This window comes from Rhinocladiella mackenziei (genome assembly GCF_000835555.1).
Source record: "Rhinocladiella mackenziei CBS 650.93 unplaced genomic scaffold supercont1.3, whole genome shotgun sequence".
Lineage (NCBI taxonomy): Eukaryota > Fungi > Ascomycota > Eurotiomycetes > Chaetothyriales > Herpotrichiellaceae > Rhinocladiella > Rhinocladiella mackenziei.
The window spans coordinates 1,638,951-1,656,898 of NW_013550602.1; the positions used below are offsets into that span (position 1 = coordinate 1,638,951).

The 17,948-nt window shown below is 50.7% G+C and overlaps 8 protein-coding genes across 8 annotated transcripts; 2 read left to right on the top strand and 6 right to left on the bottom strand.

Moving 5' to 3' along the window:
- Window positions 1–124: 124 nt before the first annotated feature.
- Window positions 125–1,525, top strand: Z518_04119 (uncharacterized protein; the record flags this gene model as incomplete). The annotated part of the gene is made up of 3 exons (XM_013417827.1): window positions 125–697; window positions 783–1,086; window positions 1,155–1,525. The coding sequence occupies 3 exons, from the start codon at window positions 125–127 to the stop codon at window positions 1,523–1,525; spliced, it is 1,248 nt and encodes a 415-aa protein (XP_013273281.1).
- A 194-nt stretch (window positions 1,526–1,719) lies between these two features.
- Window positions 1,720–1,965, bottom strand: Z518_04120 (uncharacterized protein; the record flags this gene model as incomplete). Its single annotated transcript, XM_013417828.1, has 1 exon — window positions 1,720–1,965. The coding sequence occupies one exon, from the start codon at window positions 1,963–1,965 to the stop codon at window positions 1,720–1,722; it is 246 nt and encodes an 81-aa protein (XP_013273282.1).
- A 452-nt stretch (window positions 1,966–2,417) lies between these two features.
- On the bottom strand, window positions 2,418–3,211 carry Z518_04121 (uncharacterized protein; the record flags this gene model as incomplete). The annotated part of the gene is made up of 2 exons (XM_013417829.1): window positions 2,418–2,977; window positions 3,043–3,211. 2 exons carry the CDS (start codon window positions 3,209–3,211, stop codon window positions 2,418–2,420), a joined length of 729 nt encoding a protein of 242 aa, XP_013273283.1.
- An 897-nt stretch (window positions 3,212–4,108) lies between these two features.
- Window positions 4,109–9,023, bottom strand: Z518_04122 (uncharacterized protein; the record flags this gene model as incomplete). The annotated part of the gene is made up of 5 exons (XM_013417830.1): window positions 4,109–4,311; window positions 4,360–4,799; window positions 4,842–4,919; window positions 4,967–5,088; window positions 5,865–9,023. 5 exons carry the CDS (start codon window positions 9,021–9,023, stop codon window positions 4,109–4,111), a joined length of 4,002 nt encoding a protein of 1,333 aa, XP_013273284.1.
- Window positions 9,024–9,376: 353 nt separating this feature from the next.
- Window positions 9,377–10,324, top strand: Z518_04123 (uncharacterized protein; the record flags this gene model as incomplete). The annotated part of the gene is made up of 1 exon (XM_013417831.1): window positions 9,377–10,324. One exon carries the CDS (start codon window positions 9,377–9,379, stop codon window positions 10,322–10,324), a length of 948 nt encoding a protein of 315 aa, XP_013273285.1.
- Window positions 10,325–10,824: 500 nt separating this feature from the next.
- Window positions 10,825–12,301, bottom strand: Z518_04124 (uncharacterized protein; the record flags this gene model as incomplete). Its single annotated transcript, XM_013417832.1, has 2 exons — window positions 10,825–11,683; window positions 11,733–12,301. 2 exons carry the CDS (start codon window positions 12,299–12,301, stop codon window positions 10,825–10,827), a joined length of 1,428 nt encoding a protein of 475 aa, XP_013273286.1.
- A 1,223-nt stretch (window positions 12,302–13,524) lies between these two features.
- Z518_04125 (uncharacterized protein) lies at window positions 13,525–13,923 on the bottom strand (the record flags this gene model as incomplete). The annotated part of the gene is made up of 1 exon (XM_013417833.1): window positions 13,525–13,923. The coding sequence occupies one exon, from the start codon at window positions 13,921–13,923 to the stop codon at window positions 13,525–13,527; it is 399 nt and encodes a 132-aa protein (XP_013273287.1).
- Window positions 13,924–16,543: 2,620 nt separating this feature from the next.
- Window positions 16,544–17,600, bottom strand: Z518_04126 (uncharacterized protein; the record flags this gene model as incomplete). The annotated part of the gene is made up of 3 exons (XM_013417834.1): window positions 16,544–16,740; window positions 16,794–17,033; window positions 17,126–17,600. The coding sequence occupies 3 exons, from the start codon at window positions 17,598–17,600 to the stop codon at window positions 16,544–16,546; spliced, it is 912 nt and encodes a 303-aa protein (XP_013273288.1).
- Window positions 17,601–17,948: the final 348 nt, after the last annotated feature.

Here is a 17,948-nt window from a genome sequence, read left to right on the forward strand (position 1 = left end):
GATGACGTCCGGGAAGGGCACGGCAGGTGAGAGGATAAATAAGTGAATCTCCTTCAACATACTCCAAGACTGATACCCATCCACAAAGAATCATTCATATCGAGTCGATCATGCTGCTCCTGACATGTCACCCAAGCCTTGGGTAATCATCGTGGGTGCGGGGCCATCTGGCCTCCTCTTGGGCCTTCTACTGGCCAAACGAAACATTCCCGTTCAAATCGTCGAGCTTTCCAACAAATTGGACGAACAGCCACGAGCCACACACTATGGAACCCCGGCAATGTACGAACTACGCAGAGCCGGTGTACTCGAGGACCTCCGCACCGCAGGATTTCTCCCGGCAGAGGTATGCTGGCGCAAGCTTGATGGGACCGTCCTAGCAGGCATGGAATGGAGGGTGGTTGGCGACGACCCGGACCGCATGGTTTGTTTGCCATTAAATTGCCTAGGAAAGATACTCTACGATCATATCAGTCGCCAACCATCGGCCAGCATATCCTGGGACCACAAAGTCGTCTCAATCGGCCAGGACGAAGATAAGGCGTGGATCAAGGTCGAAACGGCTCAGGGAGAGAAGACTCTGGAGGCGTCGTACATAGTGGGTTGTGACGGAGCAAACAGTCAAGTTCGACGCTCGTTATTCGGCGACAAGGAGTTTCCCGGGAAGACTTGGGACGAGCAAATCGTTGCGACGAACGTAAGTCAGCCCTCGACCCTCAGTCCTCCATTTATATTGAAAAGTCGTACGTAATGCTCACGTCCGTCGTCTGGTGACCGCTTAGACATACTACGACTTCTCCAGATTTGGTTGGAAGGATGCTAACTTCATCATCCACCCGGAACACTGGTACATGGCGGCGCGCATCGGTAAAGACGGTCTCTACCGTGTCACATACGGCGAGTTGCCTGGCTTGACACACGAGGAACTCCGTGAGCGCCAGCCGTGGAAATTCAAGACAATGCTCCCTGGAAATCCGGAGCCGGACCAATATCGCATTGTCAATTTCAGCCCCTATCGCGTCCATCAGCGTCTCGCACCGAGTATGCGTGTCGGACGCTTCTGTTTAGCTGCGGACGCTGCTCATCGTAAGGCCCTGTCCCTTCTCCTCTACCTCTGCCCGTCCGTACATGCATATTGACTTGTGCGTGCCTAGTATGCAACCCCTTCGGCGGCCTCGGACTCACAAGTGGCATCGTCGATGTCGGCAACCTCTACGACTGTCTGGCGGGCATTTACGAGAGTGTAGCCGACGATTCCATCCTAGACAAGTATTCCGAGATCCGCCGACAGAAGTACCATGAAATCATCAATCCAATCTCAAGCGACAATATAGTGCGGTTATTCGGACAGGACCCCGATACGGCGCTGGAGGAGGACGAGTTTCTCAAGATGTGTAAAAGGGCGGAAACAGATGAGGATTTTGCGAGGGAAATGCAGAATGAAGCAAATGCGTTGAAACATGATTTTACGCAGTATTATCGGAAACCGGCCATTCCTGAGAAGCTCAAAAGTCGAGGGATCTGAGTTTCAGAGTCGGGTGTACAGACTGCATAGGTTGCGATGGTTGGTGTGACAGATTGGCATAGGCATTGCTTAGTTAGCATAATTGTCCTTCATGTAGCGGTCCATCCATTAGTAAGGACCTTTCTGCATTCTGTAGGGGCTTACAAGACTGTTTTGTTGAGCTTCGATTTATATGAAGCCATAAGGTTGAGACTTCAATTTCGTGGCTCTCCTCCACAGGCGTGAAGAACCTTTCCAAACCTGAAATTCACCAAGTCGTTCAAAGTCCTTGTCGTATTGCACAAATTGTGCATCATCAACTGACTGATGGGCTGACTGAAGATGAGATCAATCTCGTCGAGAATCTTATTCTCGATTTTAGGCATTAGCAGAATCTGATAAATCCAGTCCAGCAACGCAATACCACCATAAAATCCCAATGTCCGGCCGGCTTTGGCCATGGCTCGTTACATGTCGGAGAAGAAGTAAGTGATCAGCCAGCTGTAGAAAAATAAGTCGACATCGGTGGACTCCAGACCGTAAATACCTTGAGTAAGTGGGGAATCACTTCGTTGGGAGAACCCAGGTCAAGCCGGCGTAAGAGCAAAGAAGCCGGTTGTACAGGATGACTCGCGCCAGATACGGGCCCTCGGTGGTGATGGCAGGATTTAGCTAGTACGAGACGTCCACGAAGATAAGGCCGATGAAAAAGCATGGAAGTATCTGTTGAACAGTAGTCAGTGCCCCTTTATTGGAAAAGGGGTTACCATTCCTATTCAGGATACAGAGACAGGAGTAGGAGTAGAAAAGGGATCAACCAAGCGTGTATATATCCTGGCAATCTGGCAGGACCAGCTGCCAAACAGACAGAGCGCATTCTTTCAATTCGAATTGCATAAGAAGTGTGACAGTATCATGTTGGCCCGAATCGACGGCCGATTATTCCCAGGAAAAGGGGCTCACCATCCACCCGAAACATAAAGACTGATTGTTTTCGGTCGAAGCCGATTTGAGATGTCAATGTCGACATGTTGTACATGATGGCGTTGATGCTGGTTAACTGTTCCAGGGCAATGATCATGCATGATGGAGAATTCCTTTCGATCTTCGGTGTTCTCCAGCCCTTGAATGTGTTCCACACCCTAAATGCTTCGAGAGTCTTGCCCTTGTCCTTCGCCATACGAGACGATTCGGGCATGAATACTATTCCGATGAGCATTATGATGCGAAACACCAACCAAGAGTCGTGCATATCTCCAGGATCCAGAGGGGATGTCGCGAAGACTGCTGCGACCACATATCCAACGACTTCACCAAAAGCAATCACGAACCGGTAAAGACTGACCATGTTGCTCTGATGTCTCCTTTCGACCGGCTTAGTGACGTAAACAGGCACCATGTCTCCTTCGAGGCCCCAGCCCCATTCCGAGAATGACCCTTGCGCAACAATCATGCCAAAATTGATAGCTCCAGCTTTAAGGGCACCGGCAACGGTGTAAAGAATTAGAGGTATATAATGATTGCCAATTTTCTTGGACCAACGCACTCATTGATTGGACCGAGCATCACAGCACCACCGGTGGCACTTAGTGGGACTGCGGACCTGGTCAAGCTCGCCTGAGAAGTGCTGAGGTGCAATTCATCTGGCATGTACAACAAGGCACCAGAGATGACCCTCTGATCCAGTCCAGAAAGCATGCCGCCCATGGATGTAAAAGCCGACAAGGAGCCATATGAAATGGCGGGATTCGTTGAAGGACAGTTGTGGGTTGAGGAGTGAGCTCTTCACCGGAGTCTCCAGTAGAGTTGTCTCGAATTTAGCAATTTCTCCATCCACGACAGCAATGTTGTCTTCCGCAAGTCTTATTGCCCGCGCCTCGTTCATGCATCCCTTGTGACTTGGTCATTTTCGATGTTTGCAAGCGCTTGTGAATCACTTGGGCCCATTTTCACGGAGAAGGGAAATCAATGACCCTGAGGAAGGCTTTCGCGACACATGCCTTCGCCAAAAGGCCGACTCTTCTATCATATATGTATTTCCATCCGGAGTTCTTACACCTCTACACTGCTCTTCGGAGATTGATCATGTTGCATTGAACGGTGCAACGTGTGTCGTGTCAGAGAAAGTCTCGCTTGAACCTTGATGAAAATTAACCCAACCAGCAATATCTATGAAGATCCATAAGACGGATTTGTGGATCTGTGGCATATATATGGTGGTTTTGGCGGCAAATGACCGAACGAAGACGCAAGCTTTTGGCAAGCTTCTGGCGTCAACCTAGACCAACCGTGGATTCAGTGGCGTTGGATCATTGGAAGTATTCATATCCAGGAGCGTGTCATTTTGTCGTACTGTATCATTCTTACAAGGAAACTTTCCATTATCGGCATTGGCATTTGAATGGATGTCGACCTCGATGTACTTGGTTTGCCGGTTCTCGCAAGACTCGTCATCAAATGATCAATTTACCTATGAATGATCTACGAAAGAGTATCGCCTGCAACGGCCTTCACAGAGTTCTTGTTCTTGAGAATTTGGCAAAGTCAATTCCATGAAACGTAGCCGTACTTTCCGTTGCTTTAATCCATACCGGTATCCTTTTACTACATTTCAACCACAATCTTCTGGGCGGAAACACCCTTCTTCTGCATTTCCATTGCGTCTTGAATCGCATCCAGCCCACCCACGACGACCTTGGGTTCTGGTTTGGCCAGAAGTTTCCCTGCTTCCAGGGCTGCGGGAACATATCCTTTCCAGAGTTTGGCCCCTACATGATCCGGGACCAATCCTGGGTCTGTAGCGTTAACTGATAGTGGAGTTAGTACGTCAGCGTCCACTGGCGGAGTCAACTTACCCAAAGCTGGCTTCACATTTCCAGGCAAGTCGCTTGGCGGCCAGAGAACGGTAGGAAGCACTCCGCCACCAAGTTGGCTCAATATATCTGCGCATGATCTAGTGGTGCTCTCCAGTCCAATGCAGTCGTACACTCCTGCAAGGGTGGACTTTTTGAGCCTTTGGACAATCAGATCGACAACACCGGGCGTGGCTTGATCGAATGCCTCAGCCGCTCCCAACGCTTTGACATATTCATGGTTCCTGGCACTGGCGGCGGTGATAACTTCATATCCCGAAGCGACGGCAAGTTGGATTGCGACACTTCCCATGGACGAGCTCCTCCCCCCAAATGAAGATCGTCTTATCATTCGAGTTTGCCTCGAGGCTGGGTAGTTCGAGTCCAAGATGCCCATAAAGAGCGGTGAACGAAGTGGACAGGCCAAGTGGAAGAACCACGGCCTGAGCGAAAGAAAGGCTGTCCGGGATTTTCGCAACCGTCACCTCGCGGCAAGTCGTGTAGTGTTGGAAACCGCCATGCTTTGCACCACCGTAAGCCAATCCAAGACAGTGTCTAATCCGCTAGTAAGTGTATGTCACTCAAGTTCTTGAGAAGGGAAAAAGTTTACCCTATGACGCGGTCTCCTGGCTTGAATCTCGTCACGGCCTCCCCAACTTTCTGGACAACACCAGCTACATCACTTCCCAGAATATGAGGATATTGGAGTGGCACGAGAGCCAAGTCTTGCATCTAGAAGTTCGATCAGCTTTAGATGTTTATGATACTGGAACCTGCCATTTGGGGGGTTGAGGGAAGAGGGGGAAGCGTACATGAGTCGGTGGAGAATCGGAGTACATCCCCTCTTGAGAAGTTTCTAGACTGTTAACGGAAAGCTCTCCACACCGTTTCTGTACCTTCCACCAAGGGTTGTCAGGCGGAGCCGCCTCCGCCTCCTCGTCATGAAGAGGCGATGAGAGTCACCTCCAATCTCGCTTAGGCCTTGGCATTGCGTGATCGTTAGTATATTGAAGGCCCTCCATTGAAATCCATTGCCGGTCTTTCAAACCTTAATAAGTGTTCGACATCCTTTCTATCCTTACAATGTCCGCAGAGATGGAACGAGACTTCTTGTCGAAGATGACAACAACTTATGACCGTAACCGTCTTACGGTTAAAAACTCTTGAGAGGTTGCACACCCACAAGCACTGGTTCGACGCCAAGCTTCTCTTGTGAACTTCCTGTATAGGAAGGCCCTCTGAGATCTGAGAGGCGTCAGGAAGGTCTGGGAGACAGGCGGAGTTGTGGGAGGCGACTCCTGGCAGCCCTGTCCAGACATGTGAAGATAAGTGTGTCCTTGAACTCGTCAACATCCTGCCAATTTGAGAGACGCGCCGGTTTGCGTTGAAATAGGTGGTAACCATCTCAAAAGAAAATTGCACCGAAGCCAGGCAATCAATCAAATTCATTCGTTGCAAATACACCTGCACTCTGGTACAGGGCAAATGCGATGCTTTTCGAACCATACCCTCGCATGAGCGGCGTGAAATCCATGAGAGCATTTCACGCAGAGCACGGTAAAGCGTGACATGGCCGTGTCCCACCTCTGAACTGCTTCGACCTTTTCTGATTCGTTTTCGGTCCCTGGATGTGCCCCTGCAACACGAGGTACAGCTTCAGTTCCATTGAGAGTAGTATGACTGGCTGGAATGGCGGTCCGGGTCGAGGATTCTGTGGTCTCTGATGCTTTAGAATTGCCCTGTGATCGTTGTGGTTGTTTTGGTCGAGGTGATTCGGTACCTTTGGGTGTCGCTGTCGGAGCACCAGGGCCAATGGTCGTCTGAACACTACCCGTCATGCTGGCGCTGAGATCAAGACTGACTTTTCCCGGGTTGTGTTTCAGTCCGTGTTGTTGTCCGTACCACGGTAAGTACGAGTCGTCAGGGACCCCGAGCCATAGATCGCAAACTCCGCAACGTGGCAGGTGTCGACCACATTTGGGACAAACGGTGCCAATAGCAGCCGCTTTCTCCTTTGTGAGAGGATGTTGGGAAGTTTCGACAACCTTGTGCCCCGGAGAGCTTTCTCCGTTCAATCCGACTGAATGGGCAATACCTTGAGCGCAGAAACCACAGACAAGACGAATTTGTTGCTTTGCTGGTGATATGAGTCGCCGGCCACTTTCATCAATCGCTGCATTTTGGCATGCAATGTCGAATCGAACGCGATCGAACTTCAGGTTCCAACCATTCATCATGTTCCGGTAAGCGTCCTTCCAAGCCGAGAATTTACGAACCACTTTCTCCTCGTCCACATATCGTGGGATGGCTGGACAAAGAGCCAGAACGGCAGTCTGCAAGTCACCGAACCGGCGAAGATACCCTGCCATCAATTCAAAGGCATCTGGTGTCGCAGTGCCGGTAAGTATGACACCTTCGATATCACCTTCCGCTAGAGCATCCTTTGTCGCTTGCGAGATATACCGGGTCAACTTCGAGTCGTCCAGATGTCGTAAAGCGACACAGACCCGGTATTTGAGAGGGAGAGACCCTTCCGACACGACGTTCGACCAATCTCCTGTCTTGACGTAGGCCAGAATTGCTCGTGCGTAAGGATCAGTCAATTCGTCAGCCAGGGAAGAAATCGTATCAACCCAGTCATTCTGCGTATCCGAATCGTCGCCGGTGGTGGGTCCGTCTTCATCACTCCGTACTCTTCTTGCTGCCCCGGCAATTGCCATCGCAAGCATCTTGTGAGATTGATTAGCGTTCTTGCTGCGCAAGGCCTTGTAAGCCAGTTTACGTTCCACCGCAAATATCGCCAGCGCTGCCGCTTTGGTGTGCTGATTTTGTGCCACGAGACGTTTCACGATCATCTCGAGTTCCTCATACGACCACGCCAGACCGGCGGAGTGAAGGCAGATTTGCCGATTCGCCATATATTCGGTTGCAATATCTTTGACGCGAGGAATATTCAAGCGGCGGACAAGATTCTCAATGATCTTGGCAAGCTTACTGGAGCTGGGGCCTCGCGTTCGGTTTTGAGGATCGATATCTTCCATCCACAGGCCATACACTCCCGCATATGACAAATCGAAATTATCTTGTGTCATGTTCCCATTTCTCGAAATCTTAGCAGCGCGCTCGACCCAAGCCCAGAACGTTTGTAACCAGTGAGAGTCCGAGACAATGATTTTATTTTTGGACGGGTTCAGCAAATAACCGGCCTCGCAGCGCAGCCGTTGAATGGAAGTCAACATGAGGAAATCTGGTAACGGAACGTCCTTTTCGTAGAAACCCAAGTCAGCGTGCCACGCTTGATCATCGAGGCTAGACATTCTCTTCTGGTCAGAGGGTGTTTTATTTTGCCGCGATTGCTTGAATGCCTGTTTTAAGAGGTTCCGCGGTTGAGCACGGCGACGAACTTGGTCGATAGCGTGACCTGGTTCAATACCTTCAGAGGTAGATTGCGTGACCACGAATTCCCCTTTGCACAAAAATCCCACTGATGAAAGGGCGGTTGGTTCCGGAGTAGGACTTGTTGAAGTGACCCGTACTACTCCATTTCCATCTAGAGTTATGATCTCCGACTGTCTCAGCTTGTTGGTTGATGTCATGAAGTCGAAAGACACGACTCTTGACTTTTCATCTCGTGGAGCTGACGGATATGAATACTGCTTGGCCACGTCTTGGGCACGGTCGAGAAAAACGTCTTGTGGTGGACTTGTCTCCCAGGACAGATCATGACCCGCATCTCGATCAATCCGACATGTTTCAGGCACGAAGTCCTTGCCTATATGGTATACTTTGAGGTGTCCGGTGCTAGAGAGAACACCTAGACAGCCTCGCTCAGCTTTCGAGAATCGTAGACTCCAGATCGTGCCCAGAGTTTCAATGACATTCTTCAGTTCCAGTGAGGCCACCGGTTGACGATTCTCGGAGTGCAAGCTTCCTCCAAAACTCATGTGGGGAGGGTTGAGACAGGTGATCATACGCCGGTCCCAGACGCATATTGACGGGTCGTTTGTGGGATAACAGGAAGCGAAAAAATTTTCGTCTCGCCAGTCAATTGCCAGATTATGGACGCATCGAGTCGCAAACTGTAAGCCGTTACCGACGGTCGGTTCTCGCAGGTCATAGAGCCTGACAAATTGGCCCTTGACCCCGGCCACCAGCAGTTGCGGGTCATCTTGGAAGAACTTCAAGCTGGTGATTGGTTCTCCGCTCGCAAGCTTATGGAGAGGATCAGAATAGGTCTTCGAGAAGCCCTTAGATCCCGGCGCAGGTAATCGTTGATTGAAGTCCCAGATGTTCAAACAGAAGTCGGTCCGTACTTTGTCGAGTCCAGCAGCCAGTAAATTCTGGGTATTCAGAGCCACCGCATTGCAAAGTCGTTGACTGCGGACTTGAAACGATAATGAGTCCTGTTGACCTTCTGCGATGTTTAGAAGGGTGGCCTCTCCGCCCGCCTGTCCCACTACCACGAGATCTTCATCGAGAGGGTGCCAATCAAAAGCTCGGAATGCTGGGACTTTGGTGGATGTACAGATCGTGTCATATTGGAGAGTTTTCTGGTTCTGACCTGTGATCTTGCATAACTTGAAAGACTTCCCGGTTACGTCGACATACATGAATCGTTGGGGAGTCCCCGGTAGGGAGTTCTGAGAGAAGCGTATGGCGGACTCCATGCCGCAAGTTCGGAAGTCACCCAATCACACTTCATTGCTCACTTGTACTCTCCTTCTTCCTCCGCTGGCTGTCGTGTCGTCACCGTAGGTTGCTGGTGATGCTTCACGAGTTGAGTGATGGTTTAGCATGAAGCCAATGTCGCAATTTCAGGCGGTGAAACGCGGCAGAATAATTTCGGTTCACAGACTTACCAAAACAATGTCACTTTTCTTTCCCTGCTACTAGTCTTTTGAGATGCGTAATCCTCTGTGCTGGCTTTTCTTCCCCCCTCCCCTTTTTTTTTTGGTGAACTGATGCAATCCTAGTTTCATGGTGTCGTGTGGCAGTCTGAGTTCTAGTTTCAATCTTCAATATGGCAAGGCACAGACATGAGGCACCGTCCAGACCTGCGGCCCGAGATGATCCTGAACGAGATTCATGGCGACCAGAACGTGGCCGATATCGCAGCCGAGATCCTCGTCCCCTTCACCATCGAAATGCCAGAGGCCCATCTTCCGTCCGATCAGTGGTAACCAAAACTAAACATGAACGCGAAACGAACCCATCGACACGCATCCATTCTCTACGTAACCTACTTTCGCGAGACGTCTTGCCCATGACTGTCCGACAGGAGAAAGAACGCGAACTCGCAGCACTGCTCCTGGACCAACAGAAATATCTTGTAAAACAAAACGAGAAGAGGAATTTGGAACGATATCATTTTGTGCGATTCGTCGAGCGCAAGAAGGCCGAGAGAAAACTGAAGATGCTGATCAAAGAGCGCGATTCAAGCCCAAAATCCGATGAAGCTTCCCAGAAAAAGCTAGATCGTTTGATCCACGAGACCGAGGTGGATTTGAATTACACGCTCTACGCACCGTTGGGCCAGAAATACATCAGCTTGTTCGTCCAGGATGAGCGAGGAAAGGAGAGGAGCAAGATGCAGATGAACGAGAGGTCATATGCCATCCCGAACGAGGAGCTGAAAGAAGAGCCGGACAATCTTCGAGACGAGCAGAGCCCTGTCGCTCGGTCTGCCACGGGATCAAAACCGCCCATGTGGTATGAAGTCGAAAAATACATGGCGGAGGGACAGGCTAAACTAGAGGCCCTGCGCGAAGGAAGATTGACGTCGGGGAACAAGCCGAGCAAAGCGTTCACGGCTTTAGGGGGCAGAGATGATGCAGCTTTACAGAACACAAACGGACAAACCATCGAGGCCAGATCACCCTGGCTTGGTGGCGACGGTTTCATAGATCCCGCTGATTTGAACAGCGGTGGTGACGAGGAAATGAGCGACGGCGGATTCTTTGAGCGATGATCAATATTAGAAAAGGTCCATGTCGGCCTCCCACGCTTATGACTTTTGACGACTACAAACAGAAAGATACCCTGGACCGGAGGACGAAAGATAGTTGATCAGTGATCGATTGGAGCCATGCACGGATCCAGCATCATATTCGGCATCTTGGACATCAACCAGCAAATACTCATTCCTCCCCCAAACCTGTGTTTGACTCTTTGGCCATTCCGTTGTGTCAACTCTTGTACGATTCCCACTCGTGACACGGCCTTGGTCGTACTCATGAATATCTTACTTTGGAAGTTCCGAGTCGTGAATTGTGACGTCGACGACCAAATTTGTCCAACTTTCGCCACTAGTATCCATGGCTCTTTTCAACACATATCACGCCCGCTCCTCCTTCTCCGAAAGGCCCATGTTACACCTGTTCCAACATAACCGTTCAGTTTTCCCCGACAATACTCACCACTAACTTTGCGTCAGGGTCGCCTGGTGACGTCGCAAGACAAAAACAACATCTAGAACTCATTCTCTGGCCTTCGACATCCAATCCAGCATTTACTCCGCCTATAGGGCAAAAAAGCGCGATCTTCAAGATTCGGCGTCTGGCTTTCGCGTATGGACCACCACTCACGCCACTCCGCTCCTGCCAACACGATGGGTCGGTGGCACGTGGTACATCTTTTGCTTCCTTGTTGATTAAGGGTGTCTAGACATTGGAGGACGGACGGCGACGAGTCCGGGGGCATGAGACTCTGAAAGTTGATGCGACCTTGGGGATCGACCTTATTGAGCTGTCGGAGGACCAGTTCTGTCAATGAGGGTACTTTGGTGCAATTCTGATCCTCTCTTATGCTCGTCATCGTCGTCGTGGTAACTAAGCCGCCTTCTTTTTCAAACGAGCAAGAACCCAGGCGGACGAGCCTCAGATTTTTCCCCCGGAGGTTCAGCTCAATCTCCGTATTTCGTCTCCGGAGAGCTGCACTGTCTCTTTCTCTTTCCTCTTCCTCGATTCGAGCCCAGGGATTCGGGTGGCATGTGAGTTGTTGTAATTTATGATACCTAGCTAGTTCGATGATCTCGAACGGCAACTCTGTCAACTGGTTCCCTGCCACGTTCAGAGACTCGAGATTCACCAGGTCTCTGATGCTGGGTGGGATTGAGGTCAAGTTATTTTGGCGCAGAGAGAGGACGCGTAGGTTGTACAGGTTCAGGATCGGAGTAGGAAATTTGCAGAAGATGTTGTTGGCCAGGTAAAGACGCAAATGTGGTTCGAGGTCGGTCCCCGTGTCGAGCATGCCCGGGACGATCTCATCTTGCTTGCTGAGTGTTTGGAGCGAGGCAATCTCAGATGGGAGGCTGGACAGAGACATCGAGCTGAATGAATTAGTGCTTATTTCTTGCAAGCATTGAACAGATGACTCACGATAAGTCTACATCTTCTTTCCCCTGGTCAAGGCATTGCCTGACAACGGCGCAAACCTCCTCATGCTCTTTAGGTACCTTGATCGCGGGTTTCAGGGCTAATTTGGCTCTCGAAGTGCTTTCAGGATCTGGCGTTGTGGCCCAAAGTCTCCTCTGGGCTCTTGGATCCTTGTCCTTTGCCTTTCGTTGGTCCCCCATCAACTCATCTTCCATTGAGAAAGATTCGCTCGACACCGGTTCTTCACTGCTCTCGCTGCCCATGAAGATGCCGGAGTCGTAATTCCTCTTGAACTCGCGTTTTCTGCGTTGCTTCCTATTTCCTTCATTGATGGGGTGGCGATCCCACCACGAGCCCTTGTAGGTCCGTTTCTTTCGTTTGCCAGCGACATAGTTCTCCGCACCCGGGGCTTGCTCGTCGCTGGAGAAAAGGGCGGGATCACTTGACGTGGCTAGCTCGTCGTCGTAATCTGAACGAGTCCTTTTACGCGTGAGTAACAACGAAGGACGAGGTGGTGTTTGAGCTGCTTCGGAGGCTGATGGTGGAAGAGCAGGAAGGTCGAGATCATCCATGGCGCGTTGTGTCTATGGAAGCAGAGCTGGTCCTCGGACGGAGTCTGAGCGCAGGATAAATTGAAAGGACCTAAGTGAACTTCTGTTTACATGGACAGGGTGGGGGGAGAAGAACCCCTTCGGCACGCAAGATCGAACGCGTTGTTGACTGAAACGCAGGTTGGTCGTGTGTCCAGATGCCGCCAGCGGAAGAGCAAAAGCCAAAGGAACCCACCAAAGACCCACCTCTCAGCACCCAGGCATCAACGCCGCGCCAACATTCCAGATCGAGCAGTGCCAAACACCCCATCATCCGCTGTCAAATGATGTCGATGACAGCGGACACGAGCCGACCATTGACGCCATTTGAAATTCAATTCAATTTTGTGAACTCGGCCATTATGCCATCATAGCAGATTTATCGTGTCGAAATTCGCGGGCGTATGAGAAGCCGCTACATCCGCACAAGTATTTATCGAAGTCTAGGCCGTTGATCGCTTCAGATTTGACGTGCATTCTGACAGAAAGCTAGATTGCGTGGGCCTGGCATCGTTATAGTGAGAAGCTTTAGGGTAAGCAAAGGCTTGTACTAGCTAGGGCCGTCAAGAGACCAAGGAGAGGGAACAATTTTCTCGAGACGGGCAGTGTTTCATCGTGATTTTTCTTGATTCGATTACAAGTTTGCGCCATCTGTACAGCTGGGGTTGGATGACAAGGGTTTGAGCACATTTAACACCACCGAAAGAGACTGAATCGCTTGTACGCTTAGAACCAAAGGGAGAAGAATTCATCGTATCGGTCGTTGCAGTGATAAAATAAACTCCCATGTGCACGTTCCCCCTTTTCCTTCTCCTCTCTCAAGTCCTTCCCTTTATAGCTACAAAGGCATATTAATGCTCTCTCGGTTTCATCTGCCGTTATCAAGCAGACTTGTAGGTCCCCCCTGTCCAACGGTTCGAACCGCTCATCCCAGGAAGGGACTTCAAGGCGATCCTAGACCATAGATCAATACGGGGCGAGCTGCGGTCAATCATTGGTCCCACTTCCTCATGTTCTTCAAGCTCTCTCAGACGAAAAAAAGGTATGATGCCCAAATCGTAAAGCAGACACGGAATGAGCAAACTAGTGCTTCGGATAATATGGACTCAGTCACCAAAAATAAGAATAGAAAGAAAAAGGAAAGGAAACGGAATAAGCTTGTCGAGTAGACGCTATGCATGTCGACATTATCAGAAGAAGCCTGGTCACAATGAGCCCCAGACCATGGCAGCTGCTCCTGCAAGAGCTGCCGCGGCGAGATTGATCTCTTGGACACATGCCGCTCCGGTGGCTGAAGCAACAGACGGTGATGCCTCGAAGATGGTCGATGATGATGAGGCCGGAGCTGTCAACGTGGGTTTGTTGATTGTGGTTGCTGCTTTGGTCGTAGGAGCGGTAACATTCCAGCCGCTTGGTTTAAAGGAATATGTGCTGGTCGTAGTGGCATTTGCATATGTCAGGGTTTTGGTAACGGTCAGAGTGGTCAAGAAGGATGAAGTGACGGTGATCGTAGTTTCTCCTGACCAGTCCCCCGGAGGCATGTCAGCAAGAGCTGCCGGTGTGAGCAGCAGAACAACAACTGCGACTGCGGAACTGATGCGCATATTGGTTGATAAAGGAGAGGATATCGAGATGAAGGTGTCGTTGCGAGGAGTACTTCAAAGGACCGTGTGCGATCCTGTCGCATAAAGAATCACTGTGATCACGTGTGACTTTATGCAACGAGTCGTTATGAGTCGTCTTGTTTCGAACAACAATTGTCGCGTGAGCTGAAATGAACGTTGATCGATCTGTTGCGATGGTGGCCCGGGTTTGTTACCGTTTAGCGGTTTCGCGCAAGGCGGATTGAGCGAGCGCTGCTCGAGTGATGGCGAAGGAGGGTATATGGACTGAGAGGGAGCTCAGCGACTCGGACGATAGCGAGGTGCTATCTTGAACTCCGGAGTAAGGAAAGGAGAAGGCCAAAACATCGCAGGCAGGAGGAGGGGAAGCACGAGAGTATATGTGGCGGCCCGGAGAGGATATCTGAAGGGCAAGGGAGTTCAAGCCCGCTCCTCGAGGATGGCCTGGCGGGCGATGGCATAGCAAGCAAGATTGCGTGCGGTCATGGAGCAGGCTGGGTAAGGCGCTGGTGTCGACTGGCTTGTTTGGCTGATTCAACTGGGATTGAGGCTCGTCAATCGTGGAGAAAAGTGAGAGTGGACTAGACGAAAGGCCACTCGCTAACTGGCCTGTCCACCACAATTCAGCCAATGCCAGCCATGCCAAATTTCCCGAGAGCCTGCTAGGGATGCCTGGCTCCAGACCAGAGGGTCGAGCTAAGCTGCTGGTCGTCAGGAACACAGCGAAACTCATTGGAAACCCAATCTGCAAGAAACCCCAGTCAAAATACGCATGCGCTCCGTTGCCCATTCGTTCGTTATCTTTTGGAAGTAACCTCCTAGCTTTCCCTTGACCAGCCGGAGCATTCTGAACTTTTTGTGGCTAGCGTCTCTTCATTGGCCCGTCATCTTTCGCACTCTCGGTTCGGGCCTGGGGTGCATTGGCCTTGTTGGATTGCTAAATGGGCCTGAACCCGTTTGTAGCCGCCAGTGTCATTTGAGTCAATTTCACGTCGAGTCAACCAGAATGCTTTGGTGGTGTTTGATCTACCGCTGGTGTTGCATGTAAACTTCCCACAATGACTTGGTCGCCAGTCGCGAGCACGCATTAAGTTACATTGTAAACGAGGTTGTGTGCGTCTCTAGTGGCAGGCATCCGTTCGAGCAGATTTTTGTCGGATTGGGACCGGGCGGTGGGTTTGGAATGTACTACCCTGTGATACAATGGCTGGAAACTCAGTCAAGTCTAGTTCAAAAAAAAATAAAAAGGGCCAAAGCATCTAGTCTCGGGTTCCGTGGTTTGGGGGGGTTGGGGAGTCTCTGCTGGTGTTCAACAAAGAGTTGGCTCCGCAAGCCTGCGTTTCTGGTTCTGGGTCCAAAATGCGGACAGCGGGGCTCCATCCACCTCCGGCGCCGTTGGTCGTTATCGCTCACTTCGCCGCTTAAAGAAATTGCCTCTCGTTGCCCGTCCATTCCAATGGAAACGCCCTGATGGCCTGGTCCTGTAGCTGCAGTATGGTTTTGCGGCCAACTCGATATCTGGTATGTGCGCATCATCTAACCAATGAGTAGATTTGGATCATTGCATAAACCATGGCCAAAGCGCAAGTGATACACATGGTGGATGGCCGGTGCTCGAACCTCAATACCCTCCGTGCCCTCGACGGCCCGAGATTCCTTAAAGCACGTTGCTGTATTGCTCGCCAGAGCATCAAAGGCAGATACCTACCTTGTACCGAATCCATCAGAGTGATCTGCAGACCCGGCTCTTCGAAATGCGTATCTGCATATCAGTGTGTCTCCGTCCAGGGTTCTTCTTCCCACTTAGAGGCCAGGCTCGAGATTGACTTATCCCTGGCGATCTGTCAAAGGGCCAAGCAAAGTCACCATCTACCCCCATTTTCTCCCTTCCATAGAGCATGCAAACACACCAAAAACCGAAGGTGAAAGGGTCACATTTAGCAGTCCATGCTACTGCAAGTCTGCAGAGAAAAAATTCTCCGAGAACAAAAGTCAAAGAGGGTTTGGGTTTTGAAGACATGGCCCAAACAAGCGTACCCACGTTAGAATGGTGTATCTTTGTAGTTAGCGGAAGGAGGTTGTACCCCATATCTGCCCCTTTCCCACTCCAGGAAAAAGAGAGTGGCCGGTCAAAAGCGCGTCACTTCCTGGTATCCGAATCTTCTGGAGAAAATGTCAAAGAGAATTGCGACCCTGCCGACAAAGGAAGGTGTGGCGATGATGAAATAAATCCAGTCCCAAAAGGGAATCAATTGAGCGACAGCCTTGTTGCAGGAAACAAGTATCGGGGTATAGTAATGGTCTATCTGCTTGATATTAAGATATAAGTACTCGGCACCACATGTCATACAGTGAGATGCTTATACACGGTATCATAGTGGTTCACAGCGACGTGAGGCCAATCAATCATCCCCTCTCCATTAGTTAGTATGTAATTAGTGGTATCAATTCAGTTGACTTCTTCTCCCACCCCAAGTGAGTGTCTTGTCGCATTATTTTTTTTGGTTAGTAGCGATATGGATCTTTTCGGTAGAATCATGTTGCCTCTGCTAGATTCTGGCTGACAGCGGAGGTCTGCTAGCTCAACGGGAGCCAATCGCGTTTAGACAGCGGTGGAGGTAGTGTTCTCGGCAGGGGGAGCAACCATAGGGGTCTCGCCAGCTCCGCTGGGGTTGGCCTCAACGGCCTTCTCGCTGGCCGGGGCAGCAGCTGGGGCCATATTGATGTCTCGGATGTGAATACCGAGGCGTTCAATGTCGACGTTGCGGAGGGCCCAGATGAGGTAACCACCGAAAACAGCTGTTCAACCCCATGTCAGTAATGATCATCCAATAAGTAAAGGTCAAACTCACGCTTGGTAAGGATATCCAAGATCCCGTACATGATGGCCTCCGAGTCGGGAGGGATGACGTTGCCACCCTCGCTGACACCCCAGGCAACCGGGTAGACGATGAAGAGAGTAGCGGTCCAGACGCCGAGGATAGTATAGGTCTGCAAGATATCGGCGCCCAAAGTACGAGCATAGGCACGGCCATCGAAGATGATGGTGTATGCAACGAAGAAGTATGCGGCAACCCCGAAGGTGAAGAAGCCTGTGGGAAGGAAAAAGCATACACGTTAGCCCATCTGTAGGATGCCGCTTCATAGAAATTTTATTTTTTTTGGAAGATTTCTCAAAACTTACCCCACTTGTAAGAGCTGTGGACGAGGGCACCGACGAGACCCATGATGACCATAACTTCGCTCATGAGCAAAACATAGAGGGTGGTGGCGGTAGGGAGAGCGCAGACGAGCAGAAGGTCGGCAAGCAACAACGGAGTGGTGATGAAGAAGTCAATGTAACGCACGTAGAAGATCTGGCGCATGTTGCCGCGAACCTCGGGGTCGGAGCGACGCCATTCGACCTCAATTGCGGTCCAGCCGAGGTTAGAACCCATACAGAAGTAGGAAATGGCAGCAACCATAGTCATTGAAGCAGTGATATAGTAGAAGAGTCGTTGAGAGCGGGTCTTGTAGAAAGCCAGGATCATGAAGACAAGAGCCGAAACGGTCATCACAGCGCAAACGGTGAAGTACCAGTCACTACCACGGGTAGTAATGTGGTTGTTGGTAGTGACGGTGTTGGTGAATCCATTGATGCGCAGAGCTTCGTTACCCATTTTGACGACGGTGAGGTGGTGGAGGTGAACTTCGACAGGCGTTCTCTCACGCGGTGCTGACTAGTGCTCGTGTGTATGGGTGTTGGGTCGCTGACCGTGGAAACAATGAGGTTCCAGTCTGAGAGGGCAGGCGGGCGGTCGATCTGGGAGAGAGGGATTTTTAATAGAGAATGATGGAATACGGACAACAGAGGTGTGACGTCGATGGTCGGGTTCAATCACGTCGGAAGCCATCTTCATCGACGCAACAATCAGAAGACGGAAAGACCGTCCGTTTCCTTTCCTATCGCTGCCGCTGCCGCTACAGCCGGGCATGAGCAGCCATTGGAAACTTCTGGCAGAAAGTAA